Raw genomic sequence first — 11,707 nt, 5'->3', positions numbered from 1 at the left:
CAGATGAAACCGTCTATAGACCTTTTTCCTGAGTAAACGACGAGCACCGCCATTACAAATTCTAACTTCCGATTGGATGCTCTTCTGTTCCGGTCTCCACAGGAACCCATTCAAATAGTGCCCATCTGTTTTTAATGTAGCCAACATTAGGGTTGTGGCGGTGAGGACATTTTCCCACCTGTTAATCGTCATGTGACAGTTTGTACAATTTTCCCTCCTTTCCTCGTTATCCGTCCGTTTTAAATAGCTTGTAAAAGCGCTGTGCACATTTTACTTTCACTTTCAAATTAGCAGCAATACAGCATCAACAACAAAATACAACATAGAACTTTTATTAACAAAATGAATACAAATACACCATGCTAATATATGACTAATATAAAATAATAAATAACTTACATAAAGTTTAGGTATACAAAACTGAAGATCAGTAAACACTGTGGAACCAAATAAATAAGAAATTAATGTTTAAAAAAAACTTCCAATTTCACCTCAGATAAATGGCAGAAGTCATCATGATTTTCAAAATCCAAAATATTTTTGAAACTCTTCTGCCATCATCTTGTTTTTCACACCTCCCTCTTCTTGTCAGCTTCTCCTCACGCAATAGGCTAAATGAAATCTGATCTACAACATGTAGTTCAGCAGCTGCGATCACTTTAAATTGTATCTGTTCTCTAATTGAACTAAATAATTTTTAATCACTAAACAAATTCAAAACGACGGTGGGGGCGGTGGGCAAGTGACATAACGTGTTTTTGCTTTTCAAAATATTTTAATTGGTTTAACATTAACATTGGAAAAACATCTATACGTAGATGCCTCATTAGCGACTGTTTCTATGGGCTGTTAGTAAACATTGTGACGTTTTTTCTGTGGGCTGAGTTTAGGTGGAGGCAGAAAGATTCCACTGACCGCTTCACTAACGCTAGCAAATGAAGTTTGTTAGCATGTTTTTTTTTAACAATTTGTGGAGAAAACCCGATTTTACCTGCATATGTAAGATCACTCACTGTGCAGGACCGTGATTGTTTTAACTTCAATAGACAAAACTAGATTGGCCAACCTGTACTCACTCAAAGGATGGACGATCTGACAGGATTAACGTTACCTCCGGTTGAGTGACTCACATCTATAGAGAAACCTAACGTTTAGTAAAGAGAAACTCACCTGTGTCTATCTAGTAATGAAGATGTGTGTGTATACATACACACATATATATATATATATATATATGTTAGTGTGTGAACCAAATGCTGTTGAAGTATTGTTCATCACTAGTTCATGTTTATTAATTCAGTTAAACTAAGTTAATCCAAAGGGCTATTTGTAGGTTAAATACAAAAAGTAATGTGACAAAGTTTCAAATGTTTAAATGATTTATTAAAAGACATTGAAAATCCACACAGCATATTGTCTTCCTGTATACACAGAATGGTCCACGTACAGAGATCATATCATGACATGAACCATTAAATCAGCTCCAGTCCATCACCGGTGAGAATTACTTGTGTTTTCTCTTCTTCAGGAGTGCATCTCTTAATGCAATCTAAGAAGAAAGAGGGGAAATTACTATTAAAAAGAAACACTGCAAATATCCAAATACAACACACAAACTGAAGTTTAATGGTAAATTAAGCGTGCACAGATTTATTACATCTAAATGTATTAAAGATGTGAAAACAGCAGCAGGGCTCACCTGTTTATCTCTGAAGGAGCGTTTTCCTTTGGTCCTCACATTCTGACTGTGTTTCATCATCAAGAAATTCTTTTTCCGTTTCTTCTCCTTGTTACTGGTGCTGGCGAACGGGTTTAGCTTACTCCTCTTTCTAACAAACTCTTTCCTATCTGTCCGCCCAGCCTGAGAGCAAAAAAAAGGAAATCCTCATTTTCAGGTAAAAATAAATAATGTAATTATTTTATGTTAACATAAGTTTTTTACACTCACCATGGCTGTTGCCAGTCGTGTTTCTTTGTCAGATTTGGGTTTCTTGTGAAGACGTTCAATGTCTCTTAGACTAAGTAACTCACCTCTGAAAAATAAAATAAATAAAATATTTATATAGGCGTCTCTCCAAAAATTAGAATATCGCGAAAGTTGGGTTTTTTTTTCAAAAAGTGAAACTTCCATATATTCTAAATTCATTACATGTAAAGTAAAGCATTTTTTTTTAAAATAGTTTTAATTTTGATGATTAGAGCTTACAACTCATGAAAGTCAAAAATCAGTATCTCAAAATATTACAATATGCCCTAAGATCAATCAAAAAAAGGATTTGCAAAACAGAAAAGTTCAAAGTCAAGCACTACTGAGTCTTCAGCTCGTCTGTATTGTTGGATTGACTGTTTCTCATCTTTCTCTTGAAAATATCCCATAGATTCCATATGGGGTTCAGGTCAGGCATGTTGGCAGGCCAATCAAGCACAGTAATATCATGGTCAGCAAAGCACTTGGAAGTGGTTTTGGCACTGTGGGCAGATGCTTAAGTTCTGCTGGAAAAGCTTGTCAGCAGATGGAAGCATACAGTGCTCCAAAATCTCCTGGTAGACGGCTGCATTGACTTTGGACTTGATAAAACACAATGAACCAACACCAGCAGACATCACGGCACCCCAAATCATCACTGACTTCGGAAACTTCACACCAGACTTCAAGCAGCTTGGATTTTGTGCCTCTCCACTCTTCCTCCAGACTCCAGACCTTGATTTCAAATTGAAAAGCAAAATGTACTTTTATCTGAAAAGAGGACTTTGGACCACTGAGCAACAGTCCAGTTATTTTTCTCCTTAGCCCAGGTAAGATGCTTCTGACGTTGTTTCTGTTTCAGAAGTGGCTTGGTAGCCCTTTTCCTGAAGACGTCTGAGCGTGGTGGTGACTCTTGATGCACTGACTCCAGTTTCAGTCCACTCCTTGTGAAGCTCTCACAAGTGTTTGAATCGGCTTTGCTTGACAGCATTCTCAAGCTTGCGGTCATCCCTGTTGCTTGTGCACCTTTTCCTACCCAAATTCTTCCTTCCAGTCAACTTTGCATTTAATATGCTTTGATACAGCACTCCTTGAACAGCCACCCCTTTCAGTAATGACCCTCTGTGACTTACCCTCTTTGTGGAGGGCGTCAATGTTCGTCTTCTGGACCATTTCCAAGTCAGCAGTCTTCCCCATTATTGTGGTTTCAAAGAACAAGAGATACCCAGAATATATACTGTAGGGATGGTCATTTAATAAAACACAAATGTAAATATTCTAATATTTTGAGATACTGGATTTTTGACTTTCATGAGCTGGAAGCTCTAATCATCAAAAAAAACAAAAAACTTTCACTAATTTTTTGAGATGCACCTGTATGTATGCATGTATGTATACATGCACACACACACATATACATATACACATACATATATATATATATATATATATATAAAAAGACCGCTTAATATGTTTATATTACAACCCCAAATTCCTGACATAAGAATTCTAAAATAATTGCAGTAAGGGAACACCATGCCTAAAACACATCCTACCTCTCCTTCTCTTCATCACTCTCCACGTTCTTCCTCTTCTGTCCCTTTCCGGGTGCAGCGCTGACCTCTTTGGCCATCTGAGCGACGCGGATCTTTTTGAAGTCGTCCTGCGTGAGGAGTCGACTGGTGCTGACCGCAGCAGCTTTAGCTTTGCGCTCATCCTCTGGGATACTCTGTAATTTCTCAGTCTGACAGACAGAAACAGTATAGGTTCATATGCATCATTTCCCATCATTACATTCAAATCAAGCATTAAATCAAGTGATAAGATCCTCACCACTTCTGTTTGATCTTCATCAGAGGAATGATGGATGTTCACCCACTCGCCATCATCATCATCCTCACTCATGCTGGCGCTCTCCCAGCCTTCTGTGAGGAAGAGGAGATTGGTCTGAGAGGTTTCTGACTGGCATTATATTGGGAAAAAGTTATAAAGTCACATAATATTCTAATGCGATTACTGCTTTTTCACATACCTTCATCTTCCTCTTCATCTACTTTCTCCTCTACTTCCAGCACTTCAGCTCCAGGTATGTAGTCTTTGGCTTCCAATTCTCCATAGTTCTGTATTTTGGCCTCCTTGGAGGATTCTGTGGGCTTCCCCTGATAACACAATAAATGCAAAAATGTTCATGTACTCAACCATACAAAATTTGGGGGTCTGTAACTTTTTTCTTTTTTTTTTTTGAAAGAAGTCTTTTATTCTCATCATGGCTGCATTTATTTATTGTCAGCAATAGAGCAAAATTGTGAAATATTATTGTTTAAAATACGTTATCTATTTTAATATATCTGAAAATTTAATTTATTCCTGTTATGCAAAACGGTGTTTTCAGCATACTCCAGTCTTCAGTGTCTGATCCTTCAGAAATCATTCTAATATGCTAATTGCTGCTCAAGAAACATTTCTTCTTAGTATCTATGTTGAAAAGAGTTGTGCTGCTTAATATTTCTGTGGAACATGATACATTTTTCAGGCCTCTTTGCTTAAGTTAAAGTTTATTTCTAAAATGTATTCAAGTTTGGTTTTAATCGGTTGATTTAATTTTATCATTAAATTAATGATAAAAATGTATTGTAAAATGTATTTAAATGAATAAATTACAAAACATTTTCTTTGTTTACCTGCATGTCATGTGACCTTTAACATACATCAGAGAACCGTGAACATACGAATGTGTGTAACATATTGAAATATTACCTTAAAATCTCTGAGAGTACTTCAAGTAAATACTTAAGATACAAAATTAGATCATTTAGTCTATTTAATATATTTATATGTAACTTAATATTTTAGGATTCTCACCCTGTCCCTTCTGTGTAGCATCTGTGGATTGAGATCCCTGAAGAGCTGGATAAGACCTCTAGCAGACATCGTAACATCTGGAGGATAAAGACAGACAATATTCAAGAAAAACAGTCTATGCTGTTAATATCATTTATTCAAAATATGATGTACATAATGAACAGACCATGATAAATAATGGTAACAAACGGCATACTTTTATCTTTGTGAGATTTGTACTGTGCGAGATCTTGAAGCAGATCTTCAGACATTGAGAGAGGACAGCGGGCGACCACTTCTTTTATGGCGTTGATTCTGTGATATGAGGATGAACAAGAGAGAGTTATCATGAGTAAATTACAGTATTTTGTATCATATAATCACGTTTCATTATATTTGACTTTACACAGCACCTACCCAACTGTCATGGCTTCTCCTGAATTTCTGTCTGTAACAAAGTTATTGGCGATGGTCGTAATGACTGGCTCAATGGTCTGTAAATGTAGCAGTAATTAATTTGTTATTTAAACTTTATTTGGAATTATTAAAACTTTGGGGTCTAAGATTTTACTTAATGCATTTGAAAGAAGTCTCTTATGCTCACCAAAATTGCATTTATTTGATGAAAAATACAGTGAAAACACAAATGTTGTGAAATATTCTTACAATGTAAAACAACTGTTTTCTAATTGAATATATTTCAAAATTAATTTATTCCTGTGACAGTAAAGCTGAATTTTCAGCATCATTACTCCATGGTCCTTCAGAAATCATTCTAATATGCTGATTTGCTGCTCAAGTAACATCTCTTATCATCAATGTTGATTAATTATCAAATTATTAATATTTTTGGAGAAAAAAAACATGACGCAATTTTTGAAGATTTTTTGATGAATGCAAAGTTCAAAATAAAGAAATGGAATTCTTTTGTAACAATATACATTTATTAAATCACTTTTGATTCAATTTAATGCATCTTTGCAGAATAAAAGCATTATTTCTTTCCAAATAAATAAGGAAATGAACCATTTAATTAATGATTATAACAAAGTCCTCACAAACAGTTCTTACCTCGGGAGGGACCAGCTGATGGGACGCCTGGGCGGCACACAACAGAATTTTGGTGACCTCTGAAAGAAAAGAAATAAATAAATAACATGAAGAGATCATAAACAGCCTCTGAAGACATGAGTATTAGATAAGACACATTCAAAGACACTGAAGTGAATTACGCATTATTATAGTATATCAGTGTTGTTTACCTCTCTGGTGAGGCTGAAGGAACCGCTGGACAAACGGATAGAAATTAAAGAGGAAAAGCTGTGAAGACAGAAACAAAACAGGTTAGATAAAGTAATTTATGAGAATAAAATTCATTCTAAAATGTGCAAGTCGAATAAAATTAAAATGTTCCCTTATAAATTACCTCATGAATTCCCACGAGTCTAGAGATGAGCTCCATCATCATGATCTTCACCTCAAAACGCTCGTTTGAACTCTCCAGCTGCTTCAGGAGCTTCTCTGCAAAATCTGAATAACACAGATATTAATTACTAATCTAGATGCTTTTATAGAAAGCGACTCACAGTGACGGTTAATTGATCGACCCTAGTGGGTCTGAACCTGCAACCTTTTAATTACCAGATATTTGTGAATATTTTACACATTTTTTTGTCTTACCTTGTGGATCATGGATCAAGTGGATGGCGGAGAAATTAAAAACTTCCACTTTTTTCGTCTTTTTATGTTTCTGAGAAAACCAAATGAAATCTGCGCATTAAGCAATGGAATTAACAATGGTCATTAGTGTATTAAAACCCATCAAAAAGACTGTACTTTAATAAAAATAAAATAAAATCACCCAGTTCATATAGTTGCCATTTCTCATTATCATTTAGTTTAACTTGATGTAAAACTAAAGGAGTATATAAATTACACTAAATAATCACTGAAATTAACAAAACAAAATACTGATTTGCTGATTATGAAACACTAGATTCAACCTTGAGAACTTTCAAGGCTTTCTCCATTTTTTTCTTGTTTTTGGAAGATTTCTTTCCAGTGGAATATCGAATCATTAGATCTCTGGCTGTTGGCCCATCATCCTGCAGAGGGGGAAAAAAATAATCACTTAAAGATTCTTTGATGAATATAAAGTTCAAAAGAAATAGCATTCATAATGAATAGCATTCATTTGAAACAGAAACATTATAAATGTATTTACTGTTACTTCTGATCAATTTAATGTGTCCTTGCTGAATAAAAGTATTAGTTTCTTAAAGCTGCAGTCCGTAAGTTGTGCCTCTTTGTCTCCATCTCTGTTGAAAACCTGGTATTGCAGCCAGGTGTGGAATTATCTTTATTACGTGGGCTGTACTCTGGCACGGCTTCAGTACGGATGAATCTAATGTTTTGAGGTGAATGTGTAGCTGTCAGTCACCACCGGTGTGAATCAAACACTTAGTAATCACAGATTCTAGCCTACGTCTGGGAATATATGAGCCAAATCAGAATTTTCACAGTATATTATAAGTCTGCCACGTTTGTTCTGACCAACTGAGGAAAAAAACATAACCATAAATCGCGCTACCAACGGTGATTAAATAAAATGATCGGTTAGCTCATTATTGTTCTACTTTATTCTCAAATTATTAATGTTAACAACATCAGCATTGCATGACTATGGGTATAGTGTGTATCAGAGTGTAGATTTAAATTTCTGTACAGTCTATAAATGATCCGCCACCTGCAGGATCCACGTGCAATAGCCTAGTAGCCGGGACAACTTGTATATGTTTACAGACGTGACGTAATGACATGTGACGCAGTGCCATGCTTGAATTTCCTGCGAAAACCTACCCGTACCACTCAAATTAGAAAACATTATTATAAGCTAACCGTTGTGAATCGGGCTAAAGTAAGGTAATGGTTTTGAACACTGACTGGTTATGTACTTTCTCAAATATTGATTTTGGATCATTTTTAACACAAAAAAGTTACGGACTGCAGCTTTAAAAAATAAATACTATTCGTACCTCAGACTCTGAATCACTGTTGTTCTTTTCATCCTCATCTTTTCCCAGGAAGAACTTCAATCCAGCGACAAGGATCTGAGAGGAGTTTAGATTTGAAACATGTTAGAAAAGTTCATTAGCCCTCGAAATGCAGCCTAGTGAATAAAGTTATAAAATAGTGTCCAATTAGTAAACAAGTTGTCAATAACTAATATAAACTAGACTAATGTTTCAATGCTGAGATTCATACTTATTCATTACAAAAATCCTACCTTTGTGACTTTGGAGAAACACGCTGTGATGACGACGTTCACGGTTTTGGTGTCATTCCTGATTAGTTGATGTGGAAATGGAAGACAATAATGACTGTAGATCATACTAAATGGCACACATTACGTTACAAAGACATATCTGTTCAAGGACTCACCAGATGTTCCTTTTGTAAAGCTCCACCATAACATCCAGAGAGATCTTGGCAGCAATGGGGTTCGAATCCCTCAGCATGGTGTACATGAAGTTCTGTAAGGTCTGAGCACAGAAGTAAATACAAGTCAAAACTACATAAGTGCAACTTGTCAAGAACATGTCAGTGAACATTTCAGGCCAAAATCTGAACAAGAGAAAAGTTATTAATCACATTTTGGAGGGTAAATTATGAGAAGCTGCAGTGCTTCAATTATGTGACTTGATGGAAAATGAATATCATGCCCAAGTACAAGTGACTTACCGTGTTCAGTTTGTTGTTTTTGTGCTTGGCATTGATATTTTTGATATCGGTCACAATATGGGTATATAAAGTCTGTGGAGACAGAGAATGCATTTTCTAATCAGCAATCTTTGCAATAATTCATATTCTGAAACCAGAATTGCACTGCAAAATTAACAGACCTTCCGCAAAAGTTTGTCATGACAGCGGAGCAGCTCAAAGAACAGCCCCAGGAGACTGGTGGGACTGATCAGATCTTTGTTCCTCAAGAGAATGAGAGCTTTACAAAAAGTCTAAAAGAAAGTTTTTCTTTAGTAAACAGATCTTTAAAAGTTAAACAACTCCTACCCTGAAAGACAGACTATCTTGATGAAGTTTACATCTTATGCATATACTCATACTAACGTTATGTAATGTAATTTAGGATAAATATATCAGCTAAACAACAAATGTTATTCGCACCATTCTGAGATCTGGCTCCAGCACAGTATGATGGTTTAAGAGCAGATCAGTCAGCTGCTGAGGGAAATCTGACAGCTCCTCTAAGTAACAGTGTCCAACCTGAAGATAAAAATCACATTTAGCCGGTAACACAACAAGAGTCTAATCACAAGACGTTTAACACATACATATCTAGATTTTAATAAGAGAAAGCACCTCCATACCTGAGCCAGAAACATGACCAGCTCTGCCAGGTCTTTGTTGGTTTTGTCAGGCTGATGTTTAAAGATCTCCACATTTGACTGATAGTGACGATACTGTTGCAAAAACTGGAAAAACAACAAATTAAGATCATTTAGATTCATGTGGAGCAACGTTAAGACATTTATTACGTAGAATTAACAAGCATCTATTTGAGTAATACTAGTCGGAAATCAATTGCTGATTATATGAACCTCATCGCAATTTATTTATTAATTTTTTTTACGAGTAATAGGGTCATTCTTCATTTGTGGTGGCAAGTGGTGTCCCTCTACTTTACAAGAGTTGAAATAAACTTTAAATACCAATAAATCATAAAATGTTTGTATTCTGTAGGGTAAACAATTTGTGCACTGGTAGTTACATTTTTCTTTTGTTTTAAAATACATATTTCATTGAGTTTTAGAGATTGTATTTGTAATAGAATATGGATGTTCCCACCATACCTTAGAGAGGTATCATGGAATGTAATCGCAACAATATAACATTTTAACACAAATAAAGTGGTTATTGTGAATATAGATTTTAAAATGTACAATTTTAAAAAAATACATGTTTTGTTACATTTAAGAAAAAAATTGTGTCCCCCAAATTCATGTCTGTGGTGTTACAACAATGAATGTAGCCCCTTGGTGCATGGGGAGTATATTCTTTCTTATTCATTAATTCATTAATAATTCCATGTGTCGCACTTTACTAGTGTCTGTGGTGTTATGTTGATAACTTGCAGATCTGACATATTTTAATCCAAATTTTGACAAATACATACTTATTACTATTTCCAAAATGCCCCCCGATCTTGAAATCATCATGATGGCAGCCTCCATTTGAGAAAAGTCTGGATTTAGGCTGATTTGTCTTTTCTGGTAACACACAGAGCCTATTAGAAACTTGCAATATAAAGTCTGTGGTGTTACTTCAAAATGACATAAATGGCTGTGTCACCATTGTTTGATTGAAATTATTTAAAAATCAAAATGTTCTTAAGCTTTCATTTGAATGCATATAGAATATTAAACTAATTTTAAATGCATATCAATATATTTTATTAGAATAAAAATCAAGGTTTTTCTGCCTCTCATTTGCCAGCCCAATTGAAGAATGACCAAATAATAGAATAATTAATTTTCGCAATTTGAATAGCCCAATAAATGAATACTAGCGAAATTGAAAAGGATAAAAAATAATAAATGAGTTCTAATTGCGTTAGGGTAAGTTTAATAAATACATGAACCGCTTGGCGTAGCCTAATGTCATTAAAATTATTTGATTTAACGATACTAACGACCAAGGGTGGGTTTCCCAAAAGCCACTATGCTCGCAAGTTCCGTCGTTACCAACAGAGATCAATGGAACTAACGACCATAGTTAACTAACGATGATTTTGGGAAACGCACCCCAGGCTTGTTGACAAATCCAGTAGCAAGTTATTTACCTCCTCCGTGTAGGACTTTGGATCCCTCTTGATCAAATTTTGCAACTGTGGGAGGTTCGTCGGTAATTTGTTATTGTGACGCCCCGACATTTTTGATTATCTTCTAATAATAAGCGTCAAAAAATAACGTTTATTTTTAAGCGACTTGATTATTCCAGCACCAGCGTGGTTCATGAGGAGGTCGCCATGTTGCCAGCAAAGGACGGAAAGTCTGAAAGGACATTCTGGTTTTCAGACGCTTCGCTAGTGTTGTGTTCGTTCGAAGCAGTACTTGGTGAAGCTTCGAAACCTGTGCGAATCATTTGATTTGAATCAGTGGAGCAGGCGTCACCAGCGTGTGGTGTTTCGAAACAGTGAATCATTTGGTGAATCATTTGATTCAAAGATTTGAAAAGGTTCGTTTATCCCATTTAGATAAGCGGTTTTCAGCGGCCTTCTGTGGACATTGGAGGTACTGCAGGAGCCCCATTTTACATTCTGCGTATTTTTGGGTTAGGTTAAAACATTTTTTGCTTAACTATATTAGTCCAACTGAATAATATATATGACTGAACCACAAAACCAGTCATGAATAGCACGGGTATATTTGTAACAATAGCCAAAAATACTTCATTTGGAAAACATTAAAGGCGATTTTCTCAATATTTAGATTTTTTTGCACCCTCAGATTTTCAAATAGTTGTATCTCGGCCAAATATTCAAATATCATATGCTAACAAACCATACATCAATGGAAAGCATATTTATTCAGCTTTCAGATGATATATAAATCTCAGTTTCACTAAATTGACTGGTTTTGTGGTCCAGCCCAGGGTCTCATTGTCTGTTGTTTTGCTGCTGGTTGGATTAGTTATGAGTTTCTGAAGCTTCTGATTTAGATAACTAGTATATTACAGATTTCTGAGGAAAACATATGTAAGGGGAAAATACAATCAATTGTACCCTAATCATATCAATTGATACAACTATACAGTCCCAATATGTAAAACAATAAATAAATAAAAATACACTTTTTTTGTAGCTGGGAGCAGTGAATGCCTGTC

General features: G+C 35.4%; 1 protein-coding gene across 1 annotated transcript; it reads right to left on the bottom strand.

Annotated features, from left to right (window-relative positions):
• Positions 1-1,364: 1,364 nt before the first annotated feature.
• LOC306856215 (protein SDA1 homolog) lies at positions 1,365-11,045 on the bottom strand. Its single transcript, XM_079395351.1, has 22 exons — positions 10,665-11,045; positions 9,193-9,297; positions 8,990-9,088; positions 8,710-8,820; positions 8,549-8,620; positions 8,249-8,349; positions 8,094-8,151; positions 7,843-7,917; positions 6,811-6,912; positions 6,488-6,557; positions 6,234-6,337; positions 6,070-6,127; positions 5,879-5,937; positions 5,225-5,301; positions 5,025-5,122; positions 4,829-4,905; positions 3,999-4,125; positions 3,800-3,891; positions 3,523-3,710; positions 1,949-2,033; positions 1,700-1,861; positions 1,365-1,549 (listed from the first exon to the last, which is right to left on the bottom strand). The coding sequence occupies exons 1-22, from the start codon at positions 10,752-10,754 to the stop codon at positions 1,505-1,507; spliced, it is 2,055 nt and encodes a 684-aa protein (XP_079251477.1). The 5' UTR covers positions 10,755-11,045; the 3' UTR covers positions 1,365-1,504.
• Between the last annotated feature and the right edge of the window lie 662 nt (positions 11,046-11,707).

This window comes from Barbus barbus (assembly GCF_936440315.1).
Source record: "Barbus barbus genome assembly, chromosome: 36".
NCBI classification, from domain to species: Eukaryota; Metazoa; Chordata; class Actinopteri; order Cypriniformes; family Cyprinidae; genus Barbus; species Barbus barbus.
The sequence above is the reverse complement of the archived record's forward strand: the minus strand, read 5'-3'. Positions and strand labels throughout refer to the sequence as shown.

Bases quoted from the DNA above. Each gene is read 5' to 3' on its own strand.
- LOC306856215 (XM_079395351.1), bottom strand. From the start codon at position 10,754: ATGTCGGGGCGTCACAATAACAAATTACCGACGAACCTCCCACAGTTG. The intron at 8,152-8,248 runs GTGAGTCCTTGA...TCAACTAATCAG, and splicing joins CTTTACAAAAGGAACATCTG to GAATGACACCAAAACCGTGA. The intron at 6,128-6,233 runs GTAATTTATAAG...CTGTCTTCACAG, and splicing joins GACTCGTGGGAATTCATGAG to CTTTTCCTCTTTAATTTCTA.